Source organism: Capra hircus, chromosome 11, assembly GCF_001704415.2.
Source record: "Capra hircus breed San Clemente chromosome 11, ASM170441v1, whole genome shotgun sequence".
Lineage (NCBI taxonomy): Eukaryota > Metazoa > Chordata > Mammalia > Artiodactyla > Bovidae > Capra > Capra hircus.
In genome coordinates this window covers 70,414,220-70,433,528 of record NC_030818.1, presented here as the reverse complement: position 1 = coordinate 70,433,528, position 19,309 = coordinate 70,414,220, and the positions used below count along the sequence as shown (strand labels likewise).

The 19,309-nt window shown below is 38.9% G+C and overlaps 1 protein-coding gene across 3 annotated transcripts in view; it reads left to right on the top strand.

Moving 5' to 3' along the window:
* Positions 1-16,745, top strand: part of CLIP4 (CAP-Gly domain containing linker protein family member 4) — a 65,683-nt gene extending 48,938 nt beyond the window's left edge. For 2 of the 3 annotated variants that reach the window (XM_005686853.3, XM_018055484.1), the window contains exons 14-16: positions 2,044-2,108; positions 11,382-11,454; positions 14,333-14,654. In XM_005686853.3, the coding sequence (XP_005686910.1) occupies positions 2,044-2,108; positions 11,382-11,454; positions 14,333-14,654 (460 nt within the window). Of the gene's footprint in view, positions 1-2,043; positions 2,109-11,381; positions 11,455-14,332 lie in introns of all 3 variants that reach the window. The other variant, XM_018055483.1, reaches the window with a different exon arrangement.

The following is a 19,309-nucleotide window of genomic DNA, read 5'->3' as shown; positions in this document are numbered from 1 at the left end:
TAACCATTATCCTGTTATAGTTAAAAGAGGCTTAATGAGTTTCTTTAGGACCTATATCTTATAAGTGATTGATTTGGGAATGAAATCCATACTGAGTCACCAGTCAGTCTTCTGGGTTCTCATATTACTTTGAACTAATCTTCATTAACACATTGCTACAGTCTCTTAAAAGTTTGATTTGTCTCCTAGTCATGAGGACTGGGCTTCTCTGTTTCATATTTGACTACCCAAGGAATATAGTTCAGCATATTGTACACACAGTAAATATTGATCAGCTTTCATTCCGTGTCTTTTATGCTATAACAGCTTTCTTCTCTGTTATATTGTGAAGCCGCTTTCTCCAAGTTTTATCTTCTTTTTCTTGCTTTGTTTATAGAACACACATTTTTTGCTTTCTTTCTTTTTTTTTGGTATCTATTTGGTCTTCTTTAAGGTGATTCGTTTAAAAGCAGCCCCCTCGTCTTAGACGAAGCACGGCTCTCTCTAAATGAACTGCTGTCTCCAACCAGCTGTCTTCCTGTCATCTTCTGATTGTCTCATTCATCATCATCAAATACTATTAAGTGTCTTTTAGCACTTTGTGCTGTGCTCGGCATTCTATAAGCAAATAAAACAGACATGATGCCTGATTTTGAGGAGTTTCTAATTTAAACCAGCTTGGGAGCTCTTTAACGATCACACTGATCTTCATGAAGGGACTCCTGAGAACAGGAGTTCTGTTCTCCTGTTAGCTATGTGAGAGTGACCAATCACAACCTCACCTTGCATCACTCTCCTCCCCAGATTGTTGCTGGCCTTTTTTGTTGTTGTTTCTTTTTTAAAAAAACATTTCCATTAAAAAACGTGCCCCTGTCCCGGAATCTTTGCACAGATTACTTCCTTTGCTTGGATGGCTTTCTACTATTACCCAACTATCATCTAGCTAATTCCTTTTCTTCTATCAACATATACAAAAGCCAGTATTTCTTTAGAGAAATTCTGAGACTCAGTGACTAGATCTAATCTCTCTCTCTCTTTTTTTTGCTCAAGTGGTTTTTATCAGCATAGTATTAATTTTCTTATTCGTAGTTCATACCATTAGGTACTTCTTACTAATGAACTGATCACTTTTAGAATTAAGTTTTCGACTCTCCATCACAACTCAATTCAAGTACCTCTCTGCTTCATCAAGTCATATTCTCTGCGTTCATTAGTTTCTCATTGATTGCTCTGTGTTATGTGTCATGTGAAGATGATGCACGTGGATTGCAAGATGAAGTTACAGTTAATGCAAGAGTTGCAGGATTTCTTTATGGTAACAAAGTGTGCTGGAACAAGTGATGGACAGAATGAAGACTTTTCTGGTTTAGGTCAGTAAACAGTTGAAAGAAAATGAGATAGGATTGGCTTTTTAAAAATAAGGAATGATTTGAATATCAAGAAAATAGACCTGTAAAGACTATGTCCTTTATGATTGTGCTTAGAGTCAAGTATAACATAAAAGATGTTGGTTTTATAAGAAAAATCACATATATACACAGACTCAGCTGACGTCTTTTTTCAATATAAAAATGTAATGTTTTTATAATTATAACCTAACATTTGTTATATTTAACGTAAAATAAATTTTCACCGTTTTTAGTTCCATCTTTGAAAATAAAGCTCCCCAAAAGCAAAGTTGGGTCCCTATTTGAAATGAATTCACTTGAAGCTGACTTTCTCTGCACTTGCTATCCTTATATAACAAGGACCTCTTCTGTCTGATTAGTGCCTATCTCTGGTGCTAAATTGAAATTCACTTCTGGCTTATTAACAAATACTCAGTAAATGCTTGTTCAGTGAGTAAAACAAGAAATGACCACTGAATACATGTATTTGTATGACTGAGTTCCTTCTCTGCCCACCTGAGACTATCATAGCGGTCAGTCGACTATACCCCAATACAAATCAAAAAGGTAAAAAAAGAGCGATATAGCCAGCTGTGAAACCCTCAGTGAAGCGCCAGTCTTGAATACGAAGTCCAGCTGCTTCTACTTAGATCCGCATTCCTTCTTCTATTCGCAGAGTAACAGATTCCCTGGATACGCTTTCAGAAATTTCTTCAAATAAACAGAACCATCCTTATCCTGGTAAGATTATGATTTTGTGTTCCTAATAATTATTTCTTTCCTTTTCCTTTATTGAACTTTTTAAATTGTAAAGTGTATGTGTATATAGAAGAATGTATGAAATATATTTGTATAGCTGTGTAATCATAAAGTGATATCTATTATCCACCCCATGGCCAAAGATGATTACCTGTATGTCCTGAGTATTTCCCAGTCTCACCTGCCTCCCTTTTTCATATACCCTGTCTCCAGGTATCTTGCATTGTATGTGTTGTGTAGAGGTGATGGTAGTTTAATTGCTAAGTCATGTCTGACTCTTTGTGACCCCATCGACTATAGCCTGCTGGCCTCCTCTGTTCTGGGATTCTCCAGGCAAGAATCCTGGAGTGTGTTGCCATTCCCTTCTCCAGGGGATCTTTCTGACCCAGGGATCGAACCCAGGTCTCCCGCATTGCAGGCAGATTCTTTACCATCTGAGCCATCTGGGAAGTCATGCTATGTAATATTCCATTAAAATATATTGTGCTTGATAAGTCGCTTTAGTCATGTCTGACTCATTGTGACCCTATGCACTGTAGCCCACCAGACTCCTCTGTCCACGGGGCAAGAATACTGGAGTGGGTTGCCATGCCTTCCTCCAGGGGATTGTCCCAACCCAGGGATCGAACCCACGTCTCTTATGTCTCCTGCATTGGCAGGCAGGTTCTTTACTACTAGCACCATCTGAGAAGCCCTAAAATGCATTATCCATTCTGTATTTGAGTTATATCCTGTTTTTGACTATTCAGAACCTATGCCATTGTCCACATTTACAAAAGTTCCTCTAGGATTGCCAGGCATGGGATATCCATATCGTCAGCCTTCCTAGTGTCTCAGACAGTCCACGTGGGAATGAATGAGAGTCTCTGTCACTCCTCACCTCAGCAACAGTAGTCCCTTTTGATTTAGAAGTCTTTGCCCATCTGAAGGATGTATCTGGCATCTCCTCGTGGTTTCAATTTGCAGTTTTCAGATTACAAATGAAGTTAAGCCCGCTTCCATGTTTATGGACCCCATACATTGCCTTTTTTATGACATACCTGTTCTGCTCATTATTTTTGGGGAGGGATTGGTTTGTTTTTATCTTAGTAATTTGTGGGTTTGTTTATATATTTTGGGTGCTAATATTTTGTCAGTTTTGTTTGTTGCAAGAATCTTTCCCCTTTTTTTGACTTGTCTTTTGTCCCCTTTCCTTCCCCTTTTTGATGTCTTTTGATGAGCGAAGCTTTTAATTTTTAAGTAGTTAAAATAGCAAACTTATGTTTTCCCTTATTTTGTGACTTGGCTTTTCATTGTCTTAACAGTGTCTGTCATAGAGCAGAAGTTTTTAATTCTAATGAAGTCCAGGTTATCAATTTTTTTCTTTCATGACTTGTGCTTTTGGTTTTGTATTGAAAATGTCTTCACCAAACCCAAGGTTACCCTAATTTTCTCCTATGTTATCTTCTAAAAGTTTTATAGTTTTGTGTCTTACATTTATATCTATGATTCATTGAGTTAATTTTTGTGAAAGGTATAAGTCTATGTCTAGATTTTTTTTTTTTTGGATGCAAATGCTGGTTGGTCCAGCATATTTGTTGAAAAGACTGTCTTTTCTCTGTTGAATTGCCTTTGCTCTTTTGTCAAAGAGCAGTTGACTGTGTTTTGTGTGAGTCTATTTCTGGGCCCTTTATTCTGTTCTGTTGATCTATTTGTCTTTTTCTTTGCTAATACCACATTGTCTTAATTACTAAAGCTTTATAGAAATTCTTCAATTGTAGTAATAGACTTTGATCATCTTCCTCAATTTAGTGTTGGTTATTCTGGGCTTTTTGCCTTTCTATGTAAAGATTGCAACTGGTTTATTGATGGCTACAAAATAATTTGCTGGTATTTTCATTGGGATTGCATTGAATGTATAGATGAAATTGTGAAGAACTGATGGCTTAACAGTATTGAATTTTTCTACCCATTGATATATTTAGATCTTTGATTTCTTTCATTAGTTTTATAGTTTTCCTAATATAGATTTTATGTGCATTTTATTATATTTATACCAACATGGTTCTTCCATTTTGGTGTTAATGTCAGTGGTATTGCTTTATAGTAATTCTCTTTACCTTGTATCAGCCTTCTTGTGGTTAAGTTTTTGTCTAAAAACTTTTTTTCTAGCCATTGCCTAATCTTTCTATATCCTCATGTTTTTGGAATATCTTCTAAATAGAATATAACTGGATTTTACTTAAAAAAATGACAATCTTTGTCTCTTAATCTGAGAGTTTTACCTATTTGCATTCATTGTATAACTAATATATTTGGATTTATTTATGTTATTTATTTTTTTCTAGTATTTCAACTTTTTTGTACTTAAATGTTTTTCTCTCTTGACTTCATCTGTTTATATTCCTACTCTCTACTTTTCTCATTTTGTTTTCTACTTGTATAAAAGTTATGCTCTATAAATAAGCTTCATAGTAATTACTATAGGTACTTTGACATACATACTTAACAAAGCCTAAAGTCAATTATTATGTTTACTCTTTTCCACATAACAGAAAATCCTTATAAATTGCGTTTTCTGTTTCTACTTTATTTTCCTCAAAAATTTCACATTATTATAATAGCTTTCATATAATTGTTATTTATTTAATTTGCTTATACATATTTACCAATATCTTCAGTCATAAATCCTCTGAATTTCCTCTTGAAATCATTTTGTTTTTAACTCATTTGTATTCTTAAAAATTTCTATTGGTAGCAAATGCTCTCAGTTTTTAACTGTCTTTCCTAATGATAGTTTTACCAGGTAAAAGTAAAAGTTGATGGAATTTTTAGTTTGAAAGCTGTTTTCTCCCTGGACATTGACATTATCATTCTTCTGTCTTCTGTCTTCTGAGAGTGTTTTGAGGAGTCAGCTATGAGTCTGTCTAATCTGTACCATTGTAGGTGGTTTCAGTTCAGTTCATTTCAGTTGCTCAGTTGTGTCCAGCTCTTTGTGACCCCACGGACTGCAGCACGCCAGACTTCCCTGTCCATCACCAACTCCTGGAGCTTGCTCAAACTCATGTCCACTGAGTCGGTGATGCCATCAAACCCTCTCATCCTCTGTTGTCCTCTTCTCCTCCTGCCTTCAATCTTTCCCAGCATCAGGGTCTTTTCCACTGAGTCAGGTTTTCACATCAGGTGGCCAAAGTATTGGAGCTTCAGCTTCAGCATCAGTCCTTCCAATGAATAAATATTCAGCACCAATTTCCTTTAGAATGGACTGGTTGGATCTCTTTGCAGTCCAAGGGACTCTCAAGAGTCTTTTCCAGCACCACAGTTCAGAAGCATTAATTCTTCGGCGCTCAGCTTTCTGAGTCCAACTCTCACATCCGTCCATACATGACTACTGGAAAAACCATAGCTTTGACTATACTGACCTTTGTTGGGAAAGTAATGTCTCTTCTTTTCAATATGCTGTCAAAGTTGATCATAGCTTTTCTTCCAAGGAGCAGCATCTTTTAATTTCATGGCTGCAGTCACCATCTGCAGTGACTTTGGAGCCCAAGAAAATAAAGTCTGTCTCTGTTTCTGTTGTTTCCCCATCTGTTTGCCATGAAGTGATGGTAGATGTTTTATCTTCGCTTTTTGCCTGCTTTTTAAGATCCTTTCTGTTTGCTCTATTGTGTACAGTTTTACTCTCATTGTGTCTAGGTGGAGACTTCCCTTTGTTTATTCTGTTTGGCATCTTGGGTCCTCCTGGATCTGGGAATTAGTATCTTTGCTTAACTCTGTAAAATTCTTCTTCATATCCTGAAAATATTTCTTTCTTCATGCTCTTTATTATCTCCTTCTGAAACTCTGATGAGTGGGATAGTCCAGTTTTTCACTTTCCCATGCCTAGTTTATATTTCTCAGAACATTCTCTTTCTTGACTACATTCTGGATATTTTCAGAGTTACCTTTCTGTTTCTTTCTTCAGCTATGTTTATTCTACTGCCTAATTCAGCCACAAAGGCTTTTAATTATACATTTTTCATTTGTTTTCTTTTTGTAAGTCTGTGTGGTTGTTACTTATTGTCACTTATTCTTTTTCTATATTTTCAAGATTTTTTTCTTTTATGTTATTAGGCATTTTAAATATTATTATCTTTTATGTTTAATATTTCAATATCTGAAATCTTTATGAGTTTGATTCTGCCATCTATTTCTGTTGAGCCTAACTTGTGGCACTTTCTTTCCTTGTGTGCTTTGTAATTTATTGTGAAATACTTATTTTACCTACTTAGAATTTAATATATGGAAATTCTCTGAAGCCTGAGTTGATGCCTCTCAAGAAGATTATACAGGCATATCTTGTTTTATGGTGCTTTGCTTTTTTTGTGCTTCTCAGATATTATATATATATGTATATATATATATTTTACAAATAGAAGGTTTGTGGTAACCTGCCTTGAGCAAGTCTCTCAGCATCATTTTCCCAACAGCATTGTGCTTACTTTATGCCTCTGGGTTGCATTTTAACCCAGAGACAGGGGTTAAATATGAAATTTTAAACTCTTTTTTAACATCAATTTTTTTAAGTTTCATTTTTGGCCGTGCTGGTCTGTGCTGCTGCACAGGCACATCTCTGGCTGTGGCAGACGGCGGCTTCCCATTGTGGTGGCTTCTCCTGGTGTAGAGCTCAGGCCTAGGGTGCGTGGGCTTCAGCAGTTGCAGCACGTAGGCTCCCAGGTTCTAGAGCACAAGCTCAAGAGCTATGGTACATGGGTTTAGTTGCTACGTAACACGTGGCAACTTCCCAGACCAGGTATTGAACCCATGTTTCCTGCATTGGCAGGCTGATTCCTTACTAGTGAGCCACCAGGGAAGCCCCAGACTTTTTTGCTATTATGACATATTTTGTGGTGGATCTGCCATCAGTAATCTTTGACATTACTATTGTAATTGTTTTGAGGCATGGTGAATCTCGTTCATATAAAATGGCAAACCTGATCAATAAACAACAAAGGTCCGTCTAGTCAAAGCTATGGTTTTCCCAGTAGTCATGTATGGATGTGAGAGTTGTACTACAAAGAAAGGTCAGTGCCAAAGAATTGATGCTTTTGAACTGTCATGTTGGAGAAGACTCTTGAGAGTCCCTTGGACTGCAAGGAGATCCAACCAGTCCATCCTAAAGGAAATCAGTCCTGAATGTTCATTGAAAGGACAGATGCCGAAGCTGAAACTCCAGTACTTTGGCCACCTGATGCGAAGACCTGACTTGGTGGAAAAGACCCTGATTCTGGGAAAGATTGAAGGTGGGAGGAGAAGGGGACGACAGAGGATGAGATGGTTGGATGGCATCATCGACTGAATGGATATGAGTTTGAGTAAACGCCGAGAGCTGGTGATGGACGGGGAAGTCTGGCGTGCTGCAGTCAGTGGGGTCACAAAGAGTCGGATACAACTGAAACGACTGAACTGAACTGAATCGATACATGTTATTGTTCTGACTTGCTCCACAACTGGCTGTTACTCCATCTCGTTCCCCCTTCTTGGGCCTCCCCGTCCCCTGAAAACCAACAGTATTGAAAGTAGGACAATTAAGGACCCTACAATGGCCTCTGAGTGTTCAAGGAAAGGAAAAGTCTCACGTCTCCCACTTTAAATCAAAAGTTGGAAATGATTACAGTTAGTGGGGAAGGCACGTCAAAAGCAGAGATAGGTCAAAAGCTGGCCTTTTGTACCAACGGTTAGCCATGTTGTGACTGCAGAGGAAAAGTTCTTGAAGGAAACTAAAGTGAGCACGCAGATGGTAAGAAACAACCTTATTGCTGATGCAGAGAAAGGTTTAATGGTCTGGAGAGAAGATCAAAGCAGCCACAACATTCTCTGAAGCCAAAACCTAATCCAGAGCAAGGCCCTAAACTCTCTTCAATTCTGTGAAGGTCGCGAGAGGTGAGGAAGCTGCAGAAGAAAAGATTTGAAGTCAGAAGAGGTTTATTTATGAGGTCTAAGGAAAGAAGCCATTTCCATAAGATCAAAGCACAAAGTGAAGCAGCACGTGCTGATGTAGAAGCTGAAGCAAGTTATCCAGAAGATCTGGCTAGCTCATTAATGAAAGTGGCTCCACTAAACAGTGGGTTTTCAATGTAGACATGGGTACATGTGTGTGCTCAGTCCTGTCCAACTCTTTGCAACCCCATGGACTGTAGCTCACCAGGCTGCTCTGTCCATGGGATTTTTCCAGGGAAGAATACTGGAGTGGATTGCCATTTCCTCCTCCAGGGGACCTTTCGAACCCAGGGATTGGACCCATGTCTCCTACCTTGGCAGGTGGATTCTTTACCACTGAGCCACCTGGGAATCCCTCAGTGTAGATGATACAGTCTTGTATTGGAGAAGATGTCATCTAGGACTTTCACAGCTAGAGAGGAGAAGTCAATATGAGGCTTCAGAGAAGGGGTAGCCTTTTAAAAAAATGATTCATTTGACTGCATCAGGTCTTAATTGTGACATGTGGGCTCTTTAGTTGTGGTATGAAAACTCTTAGCTGTGGCATGTGGGATCTAGTTCCCGGACCAGGGATCAAACCAGGGCCCCCTGCATTGGAAGCTCAAAGTCTTAGCCACTGGGCCATCAGGGAAGTCTAGGCTGACTTCCCTGTTAGTGGCTAATGCAGTGGGTAACTTTGTTGAAGTCAGTGCCCATTTACCATTCTGAAAATCTTAGGGTGCTTAAGAATTATGTTAAATCTACTCTGCCTGTGCTCTATAAATGGCACAATAAAGCCTGGAGGACAGCACATCTATTTATAACATGGCTTACTGAATATTTTAAGCTCACTGTTGAGGCCTACTGCTCAGAAAAAAAGATTCCTTTCAAAATATTACTGCTCATTGACAAAGCACTTGGTCACCCAAGAGCTCATGATGGACATGTACAATAAAATTAATGTTGTTTTCATGCCTGCTAACACAGCATCCATCCTGTGAGTCAAGGAGTCATTTTGATACTTCCAACTCTTAGTATTTAATAAATTCTTTTCATAAAGCTATGGCTACCAGAGATAGTGATTCTTCTCTTAGATCTGGGCAAAGTTCATTGAAAACCTTCTGGAAAGGATTCACCACTTTAGGTGCCATTAAAAATATTCATGATTCATGGGAGGAGGTTCAAATATCAACATTAATGGAAATTTGGCAGAAGTTGATTGCAGTCCTCATGAATGACTTTGAGGGGTTCACAACTTCAGTGGAAGAAGTAACTGGAGATGTGGTAGAAATAGCAAGAGAGCTAGAAATGGAGCCTGAAGATGTGACTGAATTGCTGCAGTTGCTAAGAGTCAGACACGACTGAGTGACCTCACTTTCACTTTTCACTTTCATGCATTGGAGAAGGAAATGGCACCCACTCCAGTGTTCTTGCCTGGAGAATCCCATGGGTGGAGGAGCCTGGTAGGTTGCAGTTCATGGGGTCGCTAAGAGTCGGACACGACTGAGTGACTTCACTTTCACTTTTCACTTTCATGCATTGGAGAAGGAAATGGCAACCCACTCCAGTGTTCTTGCCTGGAGAATCCCAGGGACAGGGGAGCCTGGTGGGCTACCGTCTATGGAGCCGCACAGAGTCGGACACGACTGAAGTGACTTAGCAGCAGCAGCATAATAAAACTGGAACAGATGAGATATTGCTTCTTGTGGATGAACAGAGAAAGTGGCTTGTGGAGGGGGAATCTACTCCTGGTGAAGATGCTGTGAAGATTGTTGAAATGATGATAAAGGATTTCAAACAGTACACAAACTCAGTTGATACAGTAGCAGCAGGGTTTGAGTGGATTGACTCCAATTTTGAAAGAAGTTCTACTGTGGGTAAAATGCTATCAAGCAGGCATGCTGCACAGAGAAATCATTTGTGAAGGAGTCAATTGATGTGGCAAGCTTCACTGTTGCCTTATTTTAAGAAATTGCCGCAGCCACCCCAATTTTTAGCAACCTTCACCCTGATCAGTCAACAGGCATCAACATCGAGGCAAGACCTTCCACCAACAAAAAGATTGTGACTCACTGAAGGCTCAGATGATGGATAGCAGTATTTAGCAATAAGGTATTTTTATATTAAGGTACATGCATTTTTTTTTTAAAGACATAATGCTATCACACACTTAATAGACTACAGTGTAGTGTAAACTTTTATATATTCTGGGAAACCAGAAAGTCTGTGACTCACTTTGTTGAGATATTTGCTTTATTGTGGCGGCCTGGAGCCGACCCTGCAGTATCTCTGAGGTGCGCCTGTATTTACTTCTGCCAGTTGCCTACAAGGCACTGCCAACTTTATCCACATTCTCTGCAGTGTTGTCGCCTGTGTACTACACAGATAAAATGAACTTGCCTTCTGCCTGGTGGGGTTGACACAGGCTGCTTTCCTTTGTGTTCATCTGAGTAGTGCTTCATTGTGTTTCTCGTTTAACTTTACACTGAGGATGAGCTGCTTAGGACCCTCACTTTTGTCAGAACCCCATCTTGGCAGGCCCCAGGTTCTCCAGAGGGCAGTCTAGTCCTGGGGTACAGGGTGGTGGATTGTTTGGGGGGAACCTCTCATGGTTTCTCTTTTGGTTTTTGGCCTTTTTGGAACTGTGCCACTTGTATGAGCTCAACAGTATTTTTCTTTTTTCTTTTTTTTTTTTAAAGATTATTGTTGTTTTAAATTATACTTGCTTCATTCAAGAGATTCATTCAGCACATCTGGTGTGCTGTAACTGCCAGAATTGGAAATCCCGTTCTTTTTTAAACACATCTTTTAAAAAATTTACCTTTTGTGAAGTCTTCTTGTTCTTTTTTTTTTTTTTTTTAAAGAACTCTGTCATTTGGGGATGCCAAAAACCAGAAGCTCTGAAATTGATTGTTCACAATATACTTAGTAATAGTGTTCTTAAAACTGTTTTCATCCTATTTTTTAATGTGATTTATCAAGATTATAATATTTGAGAGTAAAAAGATTCAACTCTATCAGTGTATAATCTGATTTTGTTTGGTATTCAGGAAAGTTTATAATAAAAGCTTCTGAAAGTAACGCCATGATCTTGACTTATTCATGTAGTGCATGGTTTGATAAGAAAGGTAAAATAGCAGTTGTCAAGAAATCTGCACTCATGTTACACTCCACATACACTTACTTTCTTTTCTGCCTGTTTTCAGAGAGCCATTTAGTAAAACAGGAGTCTATAGAAGAAATGATAAAAGAACTTTTAACAAGAACTGCGAATTTGTGATTTATTTTTCCTCTTCTGACCTTGACTTTCATATTTAGGTTTTAGGAGAAGTTTCAGTACAACTTCTGCTTCTTCCCAAAAAGAGCTTAACAGAAGAAATGCTTTTGCCAAGTGAGTATTAAGAAGATTTAGAAAAACATCTTTGAAGATGAACATGACAGGATTCTGAGAAGGAAGAAAATTAGAATTTTGTATCTTTTACATTGCATGGTAGAATTTTAACACCTAGGAGAAAAGGTGTGATGAGTGTGTCAGTGAGAAGAATTCTTCGTCTCTCCTTTGCAAGCTCAATTAAAAATGCCACCAATGACTAAAGGTAGTATCCTGAATATATTTTCAAAGAGGCTTAGTACTATTAATAAAAGTTGGAGGAATTTACATTTTGTGTTATCTTTGAATAGGGTGGATTGATTTTACACTCTGTTTACTTAATTAGAGAATCGACTTACTATTTTGGGGAGTCCATAAAAGAAATGTCAGGCCTATTTGCATAAGGTAATGTTACTATTATTTTAAAAAATATTCCTGCTTCCTCTTGTAGAAGATACTGCTCAAAAGGCTTTTATTGTTGTTTCTTTGTAGATAGAATCTCCTTTTTCTCTTTCTCATTTGTATTTATTTCCCCCAGACCCACTTTATTTCGTCTAATAGTTATCTGAAACTTTCAGAAACTTAAAAAAGTTTTTTTTGAGGAATATGAGGCTCTTCTAGACTGACTGGGTTAAGGAGTTTTTTATTTTTTTCCATGTTAAATTCTTCCAGTTACTCTGTGAACTGTGCCCCGGGAGGTAGGGGGGAGCGTCTGGCTGAGTTAGGGACATGCACTAGACGTGGGGTCCTCAGAGCCACCTGGAATTACAGCCCATGCATGAGAACTTACCAAACAGATGAGCACCAGTCAGGCAGTTCATGTAATCAGCCGGTCCGAAGTTACCGGAAGCCTCACAAAGAGCTGAGGTGTCACGTGAGAACCCTGGCGGGAACTGAGGCACTATCAGGTACAGTTGAGCAGAGCTGGGTGGATTTGGTTTTCTTTCTACCCCTTCCTCACAACCTTTACCAGCTGTGAGATTTTGAAATTGGTCTCCTCACTTGACTAGCTGAAAGAATTTAAGGGCAATAACTTTATGCTCCAGTTTGTTGAAGATATTCAAGAGTTCTTAGGCAGAATGAAGAAATTACTAAGAAGAGACAACCAGGATATAAAGGATTTCGAAGGGGAAGAGGTATCAAAATCAGTGGCAAGATGTTGGTGAGTGAAAGAGCGTGATACAGAGAAACCAGGGAAGGAGAGAGAGATCTGAACCGTGGGGATGATACAGCAGGCATGGATATGTACAAGATGATGTGTTGACATGAGAAGAAAATATCAACACTTTCGTTGGTTTTCCTTGAAAATAAAAATAAAGGATGCTTTACTCATCCTTCTACAGATTGACACTAGTACCTGGTTTTTTTTTTTTTTTTCTGTTTTTTTTTTTTAAAGCATACTCTTATTGAGGAAATATCTATTTAAAATGTAAATTTTGCCATATTATTATCTTTCAACATTTTCTCAATTATTAATACTCATTGTGGTTATGAGCAAGAGCCTGGCCTTTGTCCTTGAATAGCTCGGATCTGAACACCAGCACTCCTCTTTGCCACCTCTCTGACCTTGTGCAAATAGCTTAACTGTTTTAATTCCTCACTGGTTGGGTGAGGTCGGATGAGATAATATATGTGTTTGGCACATAGTAAGTGCTCAAGAAGTGGTAGATACTGTCACGTGAAATTCAGAGTAATTTCATCAAGTTGCCAAAAGATATCACTTTGGGGAGGATATATATACACACACACACACACACACGTATTATGTACTTCTTTGTTAACTTTATCATTATATTTGTACATTCAACGTGGTAAATAATCTTTTTTTCCCATTGCATTTTAAAACTCGGATTTATCAGATATGCATAGGACAGGCTTTTGACCTCAGTTTTCCTACCCAGAAAGTTAGAGTGCTCTCTCTTTCTCCAGCATTAATAGGTAGAAGTATGTAGAAATGAGACGCAGTGTGTGATAATGTATTTAAAAATACAGAGAGTGAAATAAAATGGAAAACAAGCAGGACCCAGATTCTGCTCACAGTCAGGCTCCATGCAGTTCTGGTAACAGGTTCTTTGTTATCTCTGCTGTGTGGCCAGGATAAGGGTTTCTCTTGGTGGAGAGATGGTGTGGACGGTGGGTGGATGGCTTCATGCTGGTGGTTTCTGGGTGACTGTTTTGGGAGGTCTCAGGTTATAGAGCAACAAGATCCTGGTCATATTTCTACTGGGAGCAGGTTTCAGGATTAGCTACTTGCAGGGACTGGAAGAAGCTCTGGGCAGTACTGGCATAAGGCCGTGTCTGGGCTGCATGTGGAAGCCTGGTAGTTGTGTCGTCAGGTCATGTGGGTGGCGGGTGCTTGGAGGCAGTACCTTGTAAGTAATGTTTTGCTGTAGAGGAAAGGAGAGGAATCCTGTTCTAGGCAACTAAGACCCTTCCTGATGTTAGTGACAAGGGGGAGTGGTGAACCCTTAAATGTAACTGGAGTTCCTTCATAGAAGGGGTGTGTGTGTATGTCCAAAGCTGTGGATTAAGTTTTAAAAATGGTTATCAAGTAAAGAAATATTTGAAAGGTGAACAAAAGGTAATTTTAATTTACCATGGCCAAATACCAGGTTTCATTCTTTTTGCTTCATTAAATAGGTATAAAATGTGTGTGCACATATATAATTTGCTAGTGAAATCTTAAATCCAGGTGAGGGTAGCATTAAAATTGCCCGACAAGAAAAACTTTAAGCAACAGTATATCCTAATGTTGCTGTGTAGGATAGGAAAGATCCAGTTGTGAATGCCGAGCGTGCTGTGTGGTGAGTGACTTGTGGACCTGGCCGTGGAGGGGAGCATGGCACACGGCGTCGCGTGGCTTCATGCTGAAGCATCTCCCTCGGTCCCCTGTGCACAGGTCGAAACCCCCCCTGCACCGCAGCTGGAGCAGCAGCTCGACGGCCGGCGGCCTGGAGGGTAGCGTGAAGCTGCACGAGGGCTCCCAGGTCCTCCTCACCAGCTCCAACGAGATGGCCACCGTGAGGTACGTGGGCCCCACTGACTTCGCCTCAGGGATCTGGCTGGGCCTGGAGCTTCGAAGCCCCAAGGGAAAGAATGACGGGGCAGTGGGAGACAAACGCTACTTCACCTGCAAGCCCAACCACGGGGTGCTTGTGAGGCCCAGCAGAGTGACCTACCGGGGAATAAACGGGTCCAAGTTGGTGGATGAGAATTGTTGAGTTAGGCTTCTACAGTATTATAATAAATGAGCTTATACACACACACACACACACACACACACACACAATAAAAAGTCCATGACTAATGGTTTACTTCATTTAGCCATTATTTAAAATTTGAAAATACAACTATCTTCATATAGACCATTATAACAATTCAGAGAGACCCCTTTAAAAAGCTTGAAATATGAACTGTAGGAATTATGGGTCTCTTAAAACAATGTAAAAATAAGATTTTTTTTTTTAAAGCTTTTAAAGCTTTAGACCCAAGAAAATTCTTAAACTTGGGGAAAATGTGCCAAGAGGTGACTGACTGATGTTGCTTATTGTGTCTCATTTTTGCACAGAATAGTGGATTTTCCATATACCATCATTGTACAGGTTTTCACTAGCTTTGGTTAATGTTAAGGCGATCACATGGCCTTGTCTGGAGTTTTTCTTTCTTTCTGTACCATTGAGGACAAGGCGAGAGTAGCGACTGGATGATGTGCGTTTTCCTTGTCTTTGGGTTTAGTTATTTGCCCTTCTGGGAATGTCCCACCTACAGACACTTAAGAGCTGTGGGGGTGGATGGCCCCCGGGGCTCTGGAGCTGGACCTCTCCTGCTGTGGGGTTCTGAAGCTGCTGCTCCTCACCTCCTCCCAGCTGGTGAGGAGGACCGCATCAGCTAGCTGGTCACCAGGCCATCCAGCTGGAATGTCGGTCTCCTCACCTGTGGCCTGGGCTCTTGCTGCTGCCCAGTGTGTCAGCTCAGATCTTTCTCTGTGTCGGTGACTGCCTCACCTGGGGGAGCTTCAAATCCCATGATTAGGTTCATGAATTCAAGTCACAATTGCAACTATTTGCACATGTTTAACTTCCTTATTAGACATATCTATAAAACACACACACGAAGCACTTTGAAAATAAAACATGATGCACTTTCCTCTTTGTGGAGAATTTGCCATCATTTCCTCTGGGGATGAAAAAGATTAAAAAAAATATATTTGAGACAGAGCAAATTAAGATATGTTAAGAAGAATGTAGTAGCTATTCATTTAAATGGTTATGGTTTTTGGTGTTTTGTTTTATTATTCATAAGATTGGTGTTGCCTTTGCTGTTGCTGCTGGTTTCATGTTTTCGATTGTTGTGGAATTCAGCCTGTTATAAAGCTGCAGAGCTGTATCATGTCTTTATTTTCCTTTTGAGTACATGTTAACAAACTAAGCTTCATAATAGAGTGATGTAATAATGCAAAACATTTGTGTTGTGGATATGTATTGAAGTTTGTCCTATATGTACAAAGATTTATCTTTTATCGTAGATATTCAGACTCTAAATGACCACAGAAATATCAGAGCAGTTTGCTTTATAAGATAAAAAGCATCCTTCAAAATGGAGCTTGCTGTGTGCTTTAGAAAGAATACGTTGAACTATTTTGCAATATACTGTTAAAAATCTAAATTCTGTTGCTTTGCTGCCTTTTTTAAAAAGTATGAAATTTCAAATATTGCTAGAGCTATTTTCCTGAAATACATTTGCAAAGTAAGGCTGCTTTATAATCAAGGAATATTTTTGACTGAAGAAAGTGACTGTACTATGATTCAAAAGTAAACTTATTTTATTATATAGTTTATTTCTTAAAAACTCTATTTATATCTTACCATGAAATCCATGACTACACTGAACTTGGGTGTCCATAATTCTTCCTGTTAAATGCAAAACCCTATAAGTTAGTAATGTCAATACTGAATTTATTTTGAGGTTAGACAACCAATTGTTCTCATATTTAGATTAGGATTATTAAATCCATGTAATATGTATGTTTACATATACTGAACATAAAAATTAGATGTTTTCATTTGTGTTTTGCTTCTGTCATTCAAAGTTCACATCTTGAGCATTAATAAAAAGGGAAGCTGTTTTGGTTTGGAGTGGCATGTTGTCATTGACCCTGCCTGCTGTACCTTTTCTCAGGTACTCAGATTACATATGCTTTGTGTTTAATTTTTTTTCTTCTTACAGTAATGACTTGGATTTGTCCTATACCTATTGAGAGTCTTAAAAAGTGCCATGCTTCTACTCAGCAAATAAAGTTATGTTTTCAGCTACTTTCTCATTCCTTTGTTTTGATGCACAGAGTCATTTAAGAAATTAATATATTTCTGTGGTTTTCTAAAATTGCTTACTTACCTTTTATACCAGTGGGATTTCATTTATTTAGAGTAGGATAGAAAACTTTGAGTTTACAGATTTAAAATTATATATAAATAAGTGTCTACCTCCTACTGAAAGGCTTTTGTTTCTGTATTTTAAGGTAATTTGGTGGCAGTATGTTTAAGTGCTTTAAACGTGTTCAGATACAGACATTTGCAGTCTAAGCTGAGACACTAACCGTGGTGAGTCCGTCGCACCGTCCTCTCCTGAGCTTAGCGCTCTCACGTGTTATCATTCTGCTTAGCATTTATCACCCTTGGTTATGTTCAGCTTTGTGCTCATTGAGGGGTGGGTTCTAATTGTTTTGTTGATGGCTTCATCCCTAACACTTGGAATAGTACTTGGTACATAGTACCTGCTGAGGAAATGCTGCTGAATGCGCCGAGGCAGTGGAGGCTGTCGATGGTTTACAGTAGAGGGCACCAGCTTCGGCCAGGTGGGCTTGAGAGGCCAGGCCACGGACAGGTACGTTTTGCTGGGAAGGGAGGACAAGGGACAAGAAAGGTTTGAATCATGGTAGCCCACCTTCACCCCAGACAGTGACGTGCTGGGTGTCAAGGGCAGAAAAGGGGACAGGAAGGACAGTGTGGCCACCTAATTGCCTATCTGTTTTCCCTGGGGCCAGCCCTGAATTTCCGTTGTGCTATGATGCTAATTCAGAGGACACAGTAACATGTGTGCTCTAACACAGAGAGGGTGGACTGGATCTCAGCCACGTGTATACAGCATTGGTTTCTGGAGTCAAGCATTTTTATTTCAGAGTTTTATTTTGGACCTACCTATTTAGACTATGTGATATTATTTAAACCACACTGACCAATGGCTAGAGACCTACTGTGTTAAGAATCATCTTAATTAGGCTATAGATCCAGTAATTAACTGTTCACTGGACATTTGTTATCTAAATGATTGACTCAGAGACATATAGTACATTTCATTGCATGACAAGCAAGTAGGAGAATTTTTTATTTTTCTTCATGCCCTTTGCTTTACTACACTCATTTATTATACAAACATAGTAGTTAATACAAAGCTCACATTATCACAAATGATTTTAGTAACTGGTTAGTAATATCCCTTGGTACATAGGCCCTTATTTACAAACAATGTCACATAAGCTGCTTGAATACACAACAGACATTCTTAATGGAGACTGTGTGGGGTTTGAACAAGTTACGTAAGTTGTGTTAAGATTTTATTACAAGCAGAATATGATGCCTTTGCATAGGCAAAAATAATTTTCTTATAGCAAAATTTTTGCCAGTTCTCCTTTTTACAGGAGGGAGAAAGAAATTTATGTGGAGGAGTTAGAGTGGATGGGCACATTACTGACGGCAATTTTTTCATTATGCGTGGTAGAAATGAAACTCTTCTGCTCATAGCCTTTTCCCTTGAGGAGAAAGGCACGGATTAGGGGTAGGATCCTTTTTTTCTTCTCATTCTTTAAAATATAACAGAATTTTCATGATAAAGCAGCAGTAGGTCTTGTCATTTTTTAGTTCCAATTGGAAAGTGTGGTCTTGATGCCGAGGAGGGGCTGGCTATAAGTTCTGAGCTGTGTTAGTAAAGACACTCTAGGTGTTTAAGTGAGGCTGTTTAGCTAAAACATAACCTGTGTCCAGTGATCACTACCATCATTTGACCTGCGATCATGAATATGATTTAATTTCAGCTCTAAAATCCTTCATGAACCCCCAAGTGTCAAGCTTGTTGCTCCTGTAAATATTCAGGTCTTCACATGCACACTTTGTATGCCTCTGTTCTCAGAGGAACCGGTCTCAGGACTGGATATTTTGTCAGAGTTGTTTGAATTGGATAAATTAAATTAAATTAAATTAAATAGGGAGTCTCAGGAAGCTACTTGCGCTGAACTGAATTTGAAGCATCCCTAAAGTTTAGGAAGTTTAAATATCTACATGCAGTGTTCTCTTTGATCTGTGTTGATCTCATAGAAGCTAAGTTCTTTCAGCTCCAGCCTGAGAGAGGCATTACTTGAAGAACCCTTACCTTCCCAAAGACCAAATCAATGATTTTTCATGTAACAAATCAAATAAGACTGACATGGAAATGAATCATGTTAAAATTACGTGCACAGTTTCAAGTCATCCTTTTTATTCTTTGTCTACTGTGACTTCTGAGATTCAGCTTAAGTCTTAGTCAACAGTGTTGATGATATTGGCTGTCCCTGACAGTTTTCGTTATGAAGGATAGGTGTTGCTATGCAATATCTTTGGGAGAATATCCTAATGTGGATTTTTGAATGAATTTTAATAGTCATAAAAATTCCATATTGATGGCAGGGGAAAGTGGATTTTGCATTATACACAACAGAGAAGAGGATGAAAGTAAACATTTTCAGTCTCCTTTATTGAACCTGCCAGTAAAAATGAATTTCTAATAAGAATCCCAATAGACTATATGTACCTCTTAAAAATGTTGTGATTTTTCTCAAGCGATC